The sequence below is a fragment of the Harpegnathos saltator genome, unplaced genomic scaffold (genome assembly GCF_003227715.2).
Source record: "Harpegnathos saltator strain DR-91 unplaced genomic scaffold, Hsal_v8.6 scaffold837, whole genome shotgun sequence".
NCBI classification, from domain to species: Eukaryota; Metazoa; Arthropoda; class Insecta; order Hymenoptera; family Formicidae; genus Harpegnathos; species Harpegnathos saltator.
Genome location: NW_020230690.1, coordinates 124,406 through 134,463, shown reverse-complemented (window position 1 = coordinate 134,463; position 10,058 = coordinate 124,406). Strand labels below are relative to the sequence as shown.

At 31.6% G+C, this 10,058-nt stretch overlaps 1 protein-coding gene, 2 long non-coding RNA genes and 1 pseudogene across 6 annotated transcripts; 1 reads left to right on the top strand and 3 right to left on the bottom strand.

The window, feature by feature from the left end:
• Positions 1–320: 320 nt before the first annotated feature.
• On the bottom strand, positions 321–3,159 carry LOC112590494 (uncharacterized). 3 transcript variants are annotated; one of them, XR_003114264.1, is made up of 6 exons: positions 2,775–3,159; positions 2,314–2,661; positions 1,966–2,195; positions 1,397–1,555; positions 1,122–1,292; positions 321–995 (listed from the first exon to the last, which is right to left on the bottom strand). It is a non-coding gene; the product is annotated as an uncharacterized LOC112590494 (long non-coding RNA). The 3 variants fall into 3 exon arrangements; XR_003114265.1 differs by having other exon boundaries at positions 1,966–2,104; XR_003114266.1 differs by lacking the exon at positions 2,775–3,159 and adding an exon at positions 2,716–2,736.
• Positions 3,160–3,162: 3 nt separating this feature from the next.
• On the bottom strand, positions 3,163–5,420 carry LOC112590493 (uncharacterized). The gene is made up of 3 exons (XR_003114263.1): positions 4,559–5,420; positions 4,211–4,382; positions 3,163–3,874 (listed from the first exon to the last, which is right to left on the bottom strand). It is a non-coding gene; the product is annotated as an uncharacterized LOC112590493 (long non-coding RNA).
• A 417-nt stretch (positions 5,421–5,837) lies between these two features.
• LOC112590491 (uncharacterized) lies at positions 5,838–8,989 on the bottom strand (annotated as a pseudogene).
• On the top strand, positions 6,182–7,215 carry LOC112590492 (neurocalcin-delta B-like). 2 transcript variants are annotated; one of them, XM_025307189.1, is made up of 3 exons: positions 6,256–6,398; positions 6,769–6,967; positions 7,084–7,215. In XM_025307189.1, exons 2-3 carry the CDS (start codon positions 6,812–6,814, stop codon positions 7,129–7,131), a joined length of 204 nt encoding a protein of 67 aa, XP_025162974.1. In that variant the 5' UTR covers positions 6,256–6,398; positions 6,769–6,811; the 3' UTR covers positions 7,132–7,215. The 2 variants fall into 2 exon arrangements, with proteins under 2 accessions (XP_025162973.1, XP_025162974.1); XM_025307188.1 differs by lacking the exon at positions 7,084–7,215 and having other exon boundaries at positions 6,182–6,398; positions 6,769–6,966.
• Positions 8,990–10,058: the final 1,069 nt, after the last annotated feature.

Here is a 10,058-nt window from a genome sequence, read left to right as displayed (position 1 = left end):
TAGAACAATTTCCATAACATGGGGGCTCAAGGATGCTTGAAGTACTCAAAATTTTATATAGTTGGAGAAAGGTAGGGGTTCCGGGATGGTCATTAGATCCTGCTGCTTGTCTTATTGAACCAAAAAATCTCTATGGAACAATATATAGAAACATATTAATACTAACTTGTAATAAAAATAATGTTTTAAATATTTCCTATAATAAACGTTCAAAGGTATTACGAAAAATTAAATATTTTTTGTCACAGTTCTAAAAGGTATTGTATATATTTTTAAATATATCATAGAATATACACACACATGAATTGATGGATTGATTTTATAATCAATATTTTAAGATGATCTAATGTTTTTATGTACTGTTCTAACAGTGCAAGGTTTTCCTGGGGACGATCCAAAGATGTTCTAAGTATGTAAATAATGTTAGGATTGGGTATATATATATATATATATACATGTGTCTTTCATAATTAAATGTTTGCATATATAGACATATATATATCCAGTCAACAAAATGACATCAAGTGACATTAATAATTTATTAATGACGCCTTTAATGTCAATAATACATCATTAAGACGTCTTTAGATGTTATTCTGTTACCTGGAGACACATCCCAGCAAATACGATGTTACATGCAACGTACATGTTAATTAAAATTTCCTACTCAACAATGTAGCTATTATGTAACATGTGTGTTATATAACATTTACATGTTAAGTAGGAAATTTTAACTAACATATATATGTTACATGTAACATTATGATTACTGAAATATGAGCTTTGTTATCAAACCTCGAGTGAATCTTGATTCAAGCGGCCTATTAAAACAGAGGGAAAACCAGCATTTGTCGTTAAATATTTTACTATATCTAATGTTGATTTTATCGTCACGCGAAGACCTTCAGCAATTTGTCTTGTTAAAAAATTTTCCTCTTTAATAGTACTATCAAGGACACGTTGCTCCCAAGCATCTAATTTTTCAAGAGATATCTCTAAAATTTATTAAGAAATTGAACGTTTAGCATAATATTAGCTTCTTCAAAATACATAAATATATAGACAAAAAACGAATATAAATTACAAAACAATTATTAACTAATTGAAAATATTTAATTTACTTTGTAGTCCGTATTTTCAACAGTCAAACCTTCAGAAACTTTATTTCGATTTAGTGCATCAAATAAGTTATTTATCCATTCACAAAAGTTTGCAATGTTATCACATTCTTGTAATTCAGGTAAGAAATTTTTATAAAATCTCAATCCATGAGACATCGATTTACTAAAAACCTATAACAATGGCGTTTATATAAAGATATATTTTGTAAATTATTGGACTGTTCTATTAAATAATCTGTTAAAACGTTAAATAAAATACTGTTAAGATGTTTTACTTGAGTAGCTAGACGAACTCTCATTTTAGCTGCGTTAGTAAGTATTAAATGATTGGTTGTTATTTTTGGACATATTCGCATTAGAGCTGGTAGCGATTTATCTTTATTATGTAATATTCGGAAATAATCCCATTTGATATGTTTTTCATCAGGATTGAGCTAAAAATAAAAACGAAAGAGATTAAATATTTTAAATTTTCGCATTGTGAATAAATATTTGACTTGGTTTCCAACTTTGCGCCGCATTCTTTGTGGATTTGTTTTTGGCGATTCGTGAGAATTCGTAAGAATTTCATTTCACTTTCTTAGAATAAGGATCGATTTTATATTGAATATACAGAATATCAAATTGATCCTCATTTTCAAGAAATGAAGTAAAAGGTTCACAAAACGTCAAAAACAAATCTATGAAGGACGCGGCATAACGTCAAAAGCTAAATGAAATATAAGAGAAATTCACTATTTTTTCGAAAAACAATAATAATACTTCGATTTTCTGAAATCTCTTTTAATAGTACATTATGCACGAAGTAACACACAACCACATAAAAATTGAGTTATTATTTTACCTGTAATGATGTACTATATAATCGATATTTCTAATAGTTTTGATAAGGTGTGGTATATCTGAGAATACATATATATAACGTCCGTTTACAGTGGGGTGATTAAAAACATTAATTAAATCATCTTTTTTTCCAGATACACCTACAATATTCCAAAATTTTCTATTAGTTGCAGCACCGTCAGTAATTATACCATGGACTTTAACATTGATATTTTCTAATAATGCAATAGCCTATAATATGAAAAAAATAAAAACAGTATGAAGCATATTACATATTTAGCAATTTTTTGTTGAATTATGAGAAAAATATGATATATATAAAAATATTTGCACTGCATATTGTATATACCTTAATTACTAGTTGCGCAAGTACTTCTCCTGATACAGGCCCCTGATACAGGAAGCAAACACTGCTACTGGTTGGGAATAAGAATCTGCAAGTGGCTGAAACATTATTACTAATCCATGGTCTGCTTTATCATCAAGATTAAATGATGGTATCCCTTCACTTCCAAAGTCAATCAACCCTGTATATGTGAGATTCTTAGAGTTCACATTAATAGACTCTCTAAGATGTATTTCATCGAGCAAAATTACACCATGTTTTTGTCTCTCTTCTTTTTTTTCCAATGCTAATTTAAACATCTCAAAAAATTTTGTGTCGAAACCGCATGGTGTATCAATAAGTGAAATATATCTAAAACCAATTCATACATTGCATTGTTATATAAAAATCGCCATATACTCATACCATATTATACATATTTCTAAGTAGAAATTATATTAAAATAATAAAAAAACGTATATTACCTTTGCATAGTTCTAATACATGGAAGGGGTAGTATTTTGTTTTTTCTTAAAAAGTTATAAGCTTTAGGTGACTTCATATGTAATAACATACGTAATAGTATCCAATCTTCACTGTATCTGTGACCTTTAATATTTGTATGTTTCGCAGCTTTTATTATTTCTTGTATTGCAGTTAACTGATGTTGAGAAATTTGTGTTTCTTTTAATTGGTCTTTTATGTTCTCTATTGAAATTTCTTTTACTTTCATCATATTATCTGCAAGTTCTTTTCTCAATTTATTTGATATATATTTAGCTCTATTTTTTGCTTTTTGTGCTTTATAATATCGTTTGCGTAATAATAAAATTTTCTTTTGTTTTTCTGTTTTTGATACAGCTATTTTTATTCTTTTAATTGATTTCATTATTTTTCTCCGACGGTATTTTTGATTTATAGATTTGTTTGCAATGGCACAAAATTTACATTTCTGAGATGAAAGTAATAAACATTTCTTGTGTCTCCATATACCATTAATATCTTTAAAAGCTTCATTATATTCAACATCTTTAATCTCACTTTTATTTGTACCACAACATATGTCAAGACTATCAAAAGAAAATAATATCTCTTGTAGCAGTTCTATTCTATTTATATTATTATAAATCTGTATGTGTGATGGAGTATTTAAAACGGGTTGCTTTAAGACATTTATTTGTAATGTCATATCTTCTTTGAGTATGACTTCTTTGATAGGGTTAAATGAATATCTGTCATTATAATTTTCTATTTTGTTGCATGTTGCTAAAAAAAATACCAATAATCGTGTGTCACTACTGCAATATTGTATGTGCATCCATTGACTTGGCATATTAAACTGTTTTCTGTTTATACTATCTATTAAGCTATCAAATGATAACATTGTCGTACGATCCTCTATTGTATTATTTAATGATGGTACTATCACATGTTCATTTTCTTCATGTTGTTCAATATGCAGGTCATGTACATTTTGATCAATATGTATAGAATATATATCTTCTATATTTGGGGTTTCTTCAAACCAGGGGAATTGTGAAGGCACAACCCCTTTACGTAGCCTTGGAATTTTAAATGGCGCAGACTAAAGAAAATATTTACAATATGACAATTAATAATGACAAGTATAACTTACATAATTGTTATTTAAATGATTATTATTTAATAAGTCAATAAGTGAATATTGCTGTTATATATATATAAATTATTAAACATTATTGACTATATTGTCTACTTTATACTGATTATTTAATACTTGTACTAAATAGTAACTTTCTATTTAATAATTTTAATTTATGCATGTAAACAATGGTTTATTAAACTAGTATAATAGTCTTTTTGATGAATATTATATCAGTATTAAATGATCGGTGTAAATTAAGCAAATGGAAAAATGACTTAGATAACTAATATAACTTACCACACCAAGAACATTTCCCTTCTCATCACAAATTTCACGTTTCCACAAAATATCACTACTTAAAAAGTGATGATGGCATACAGCTTGTTTTGAGTTGATAGTTATATCAACTCAAAACAACTATATCGTTTCTCCTTAAAGCTGCTTACCATGCTTTTCTCACATTTTCGTCCTTTGGCACATAAAAAAAATGAACTGTTTCATGATTAGAAGTGTAATCTGATGTACAACCAAGTGCAATACAGCGCGACATCATTTAATTAAATTAAGATTACTTTTATTAGATACATATTTGATTTTACTTTTTATTTTGTTATTTTTCTCGCGAAGCTTTAACACACTTCTAACCTCAAGTCATTGAAATTACAGACGTAAACACATGGTGACTGTTGCTAGCGCCACGTAGCGGCTTGGCTTCATTACGTAGACATACCGTAACAAAGGATATAATAGCAAATGTCAGGGGCCTGGTACTGACAGTACTGTTTTCACGTTCCGAAATCATTTTCAGTATGCTGTAAGATAACAAAACTTACTACCTTATTCACGAAAATAGGTTCTAGGGAATTAAGGCCCATTTATGCTGGCCGTAACCGTATGCCGGTAACTTAACGGCCGTTAACTTATGCCGCTAATTTAGACTTTCTGGTTTATAATGGTTTGCTGTATACCGTAAATCATAGATAAATTCTAATATAGACTACCGTTTTGAGTTTATTAAAAACTGTCAAACGTGTATTATCTCACTTTTAACTATTTTGATATTCTTTGTATTAATGAAATGGATTCAAATAAGGTAGTTGTATGTGCAATGTTTATAACAATCATTGGGTTAACATTATGCTGCTAATGCAACATCAACTGCTAAAGCACACAGAAAAAAACGTCGTTGGGCAGTACGTCCAATAAATAAACAAAGAAGAGACAAAGGACATTTTCATAATTTCCCAATGAGCAAAAGAGTGCAAATTGAGCGCAAATTGGCAGCAAATTCGATCAAAACTTGATGCCAAAATCATATGCAACTGTGTCCTCTTTAGGATTGTGTTTTGACGTCAAGGCTTGATGCGGGGCAACTTGCAGTAAATTTGCAGCAAAAACAACGCAAGTTTTGCTGCGCATAACTTAGCACCAAATAAGCACCAAACACTGAGCAACACTTGCGCACAAGATACGAGAGCAAATTGGCAGCAAATCCGCAGCAAGCCTTGCACTCAATCAGCTGATTGAGATGGTGGCGACGTACGTTGGGTTTTAAATGGCTCCTAACCTATATATTGCTAAATTTTAATTACAATTCTGCATTTAAAAAGGAAAAGGTGTATATAGAAATAAATATTTGACAAAACAGACTGTGTAATTTATTATATAAATATATATACATATAAGATCACGATATTCGTAATTATCGTTATTTACATGTAAACGAAAGGTGAGAAATGAAATATATGCGGACATATTGACTTGTGTATTCTATATAATTTCTATATAAATATTTTACAACTATAGATACTATTCTAAATTTTGAAATTTTGACTACAAATTCATAATCAGCAATTCTAAAAACCTTATGTAAGACGTGAATTAGACGCAGATTATTTCTAGAAAAAAGTCAGACACGAAAGGGTTAAGTCACATTGCATAAGTTTTTATGTTATGACTACGAAAGAAATATTAGTATACAAAACTATTCAGACTTCTTATTTTTACTTTTCACTACATGAAACGAGCTAACACGCGCACGGTAATCGTTACATACTACAAGAACTTACGAGAAAAGATTACAAAAAAAGTATCAAAACTTGCGACCAATTTTTCACGCGTCAAGAGAATACTTAGAAGGAAAGATCTCTTTCCCATTTCTTCGCGAGAAATTCACGATATCGCGTTCTAAATTAACGTTCGCTCAAATATTTTCAGCTAAGAGTCCCGTCTTTTCGGGACTGACGATGATACGGTCCGCCGGCGGAGATGCTGCGCAGTGCGACGCCTAGCGATTTGAAACCCACATACGCCAAAAACTATTCCCATTGGGCGACCCAACCAGATACACGCAAATCGTCTTCCACAGTTTCGATAAGGACGGTGACGATTTCGTCAGCTTCAGCGATCTTCGTCTTTCACAGCATCGATCGTGAACGGCATGGTCGATCAGCTCTCTTGGATATTTGGATGAGCAGTAATCGCTGTTAGTAACGGACTGTCTGATTCCAGGTTCATTTTCGAGCGCAACCTGAAAGATTTTTATTTCGTGTCAGTTAAGAAGTTCGGTTTGATTTTCTGTAACTTCTTCGGGCACAGACTGACCACTTTGTACTTTACCTTTTTCTTGCTGTTTAATGATGGCTGTGCAGAGAAAATTTATATATATAATCATTTTTCCTCGGAATAATATTCAAAGTTAAAAAGTGACATTTAAAAATGTTAATATTAGTCGCAATAGAAATTTTACTTGATTATTGGATATTTATTAAATATTTGATCACTGATACTTATTGAAGTCAATAATTTCGAAGGTTATAACATGCAAAATACTCTCTGGACTTACTTTTTATTAGATTCTACGATTTTGATGGAGACGGTTGCATCACGAAGCGAGAAATGTTGGTCATAATATCCGTGATTTATGAGATGGTGCAGGACGCGCAGACCATCCAGCCCGCAGTTAACATCCAGGTGGACAAGTTCTTCAAGGAGATGGACACAGACAGAGACGTAATAGTCACCAGGGAGGAATTCATAAGCGGTTGTAAAAATGTACGAGCAATTAATTTCCATAGCGTCTCGCGATGCGATATCGTTATTTTAGTGATAATGAATAGTAGAAACGTGTATACATTTTTAAATTTAATAAATATTTTATCTTCTTACAGGATACCATTATATACAACCAGTTGAGTTTATTTAATAAGATTTGGTGACCGAATGAAAACATCCTTCAGAGATTAACGAGCAATTTATCCACACATGCGTAAAGCCATTAAAATACTTGTAAAAACTCACCCGATTTCTCCTCTTAAATAGTACATACATTCTCTATGTCGTTTATCGTGAGAGTTCCTGCGCAATATGTTACAATCGCAATATCACCGTAAATGATCAGTCCATTTCATTAATATCACATACAAAGGGCTTTCAGAACAGTCTCTTTTGTGAAATGTAAAACACGCAGGCGAGGAAGAACGCGAAGGCCAATGTAATACTTCACCAGTGACTTCGCATTTACCATATTTTCCTAAGAGCTTTCCCGATTGCACTATCACTTGCTCTTGATGCTTCAGCTCGTTTCTCGTGTTATCAACCTTGTCAGAGGATGTTACTGAAACAACAGCAAAATCAGTAGAATCGTAATAATTATTCTTAAACAGACAATATATAGTGAGACGATAATAATAAATAATAATTTATCTAACAAAGAGAGAAATTACATGGTGCAGAAGTAATCCTTGCGGCGGTAACGCTTTTTTTCAGGTGATTCTCAAGATTTGAAGGTCACCTTTGTTTTTTTTAATGGAATGCTGTTTCTGAGTTTATTTTTCGATAAGTTATTAAAAGAAATACAATCACCTATAATAAAGAATGATGCAAAATCAGTTATGATACAAAAAAACATTTTAATAAATTTTATTACATTTTTAATTAAAACATTTTATTTAAAAAATAACTTAGGAAAAAATGATAAAGGATTTAGATTTTAAAGCTTAATTTACTTAGAAAATAAAATTTTACTACTATAAGACAATTGTTTCAGTACCATGTATTTTCTGTTAAATATTTTTCTATTCTCACATCTCATATGTTCAAGATATTCAAGATAGGATAATAGCTGCTTCATTCTGCATGATAGATATCTAATAAATTCAATATTTTTATGAAATAATTAAAAAATATAGTACGTACACAATATGTCCAATATATCAGCACTTCTCTGAGTTGTCTCAGCTAGATGCCTTACGATGCTGAATAATTTGTCTGTGATTTGGCTAGAAGAATCTATCAAACTTTATTTGTCTCGTTGTTTACGAAGAGCATTTTGCCACTCCTCTGGCAAGGAGAGCAGATCCTCCCTAGCTAATTTATCTATTTCTATGATACAAGTGCTAACGACATTAGCCTTGCGAAAGACCACCAAGAACATATTTAATTGCTCCTTATAGCTGTCAACGATGGACAACAACTCAGTCTTCTTCTTCTCATTTGGTTCGGTTTCAGCAACAGACACTAATCGCTCTATGGAGGATTCTAACACCGTAATTTTGGTTCTACCTTCGGTATTGAATTCATCTAATGCTTTCAACAGCCCAGTGCATTGTTATATGTCCTTAACAGAAAATACATGGTGATTTGTTATTTGGCTTATCAGAATATAATTCCTAACATATTATTTATTATTGTAAATATGATCCTACTATTTATTATTGTAAAACATGATGTTAATTTTCTCTTCTTCTTTCCTTCTTATTTTTCCAGAATTGATGTTAATCTAAAGTTGAGATTGAGGTTATATCTCATAGTTTATGAGATAGAATCATACATATATATACATATATTTACTTGTATTAAAGCGTTCACTTGAAGATGATCCTTCACAATATCCTGACGTATCAGTTCTACCATGTAATTCTCGAAATCCATTTATGTGTAAATTATTTACTCCTACGTGTCACTCCTCTCTGCATGCTACAACTGACAACTGACAACAAAACTCTGGGGCTCAATTATTTGGTCTGTTCTTTTCAGCTGCACTGCGGTCACTACGGAACTAGTGCAATAAGTTAGAATGAGACAACTATATTTTTTCTCACTTTAACTTATTGCACCAGTTCAGTAGTGCAGCTAAAAAGAACAGACCACTTGAAAGCGTATGAGATATGTCGCATGCGAGAATTGTCGCATGACATCTGGGACTCAATTTCTGACGGCGTGCGAATGAGATGCGCATACGAAAATCTATATTATATGTAACGTAAACTGTACATTTTCGCATACGCATCTCACTCGCACACCGTCGGGAATCGAGCCCCTGTGACAATTGTCGCATGCGACTCGACAGCGGTGTTGTCGCTACTGTCAGGAGACTCTTAACCAATAGAGAAAAAGCAATAACAAAAGCGGGAATTTTTCTCCACATGACGATTAATAGAGATGGATACAAAAAGCAGATATAATATTGATAGATATGGAATCAAGTAACTTACTTCCACAGATGCATCTAATGCTGAAGATCTTTTTGGATGATGGTATTGCTCTACGATATCAATAATATTGTCAGCCTGTCTTCTAGTTAAATGAAATAATTTTATGAATTGGTTTTCTGGAAGTTCAAATAGATCTTCTCGGGTTCGGAAATGTTTCCCATTTCTTTGTACATGTCTTTCTGCTTCAGCAAGCATATCAGCACCAATAATATTTACCATATTGGCCATGTTAACCAACTTCTGTAACAAAATTATTTAAGAGTATACGCTCGAACAATGTATATAACTAATGTGGGATGTTTCCAAAACTTACCTTATTCAAAATGCAATAACATAGGCAACAATATAAGCTATGTTCTGATATTCACTGTCAATACTGAAAATATATAGTTTGTGTCACGTAAACTATAAATTTTCAGCGCTGGTAGTAAAATTTGGTAAATCCAAACTTTTGAAGTTAAGAATTAAAGCTTAAGGCCGATTTCTCTCAGTAATAAATAAGATAAGCCAATAAGAAAAATTATTTAGGCACATGTACACGTTTTCACGCACGTTTCGATCTGGTTTGGCAAAATGTCCGACAACGAAGAATATGTTGCTGACACTGCTCAGGTAGAACAGAAAATCACGATGACATCAAAATGACATCA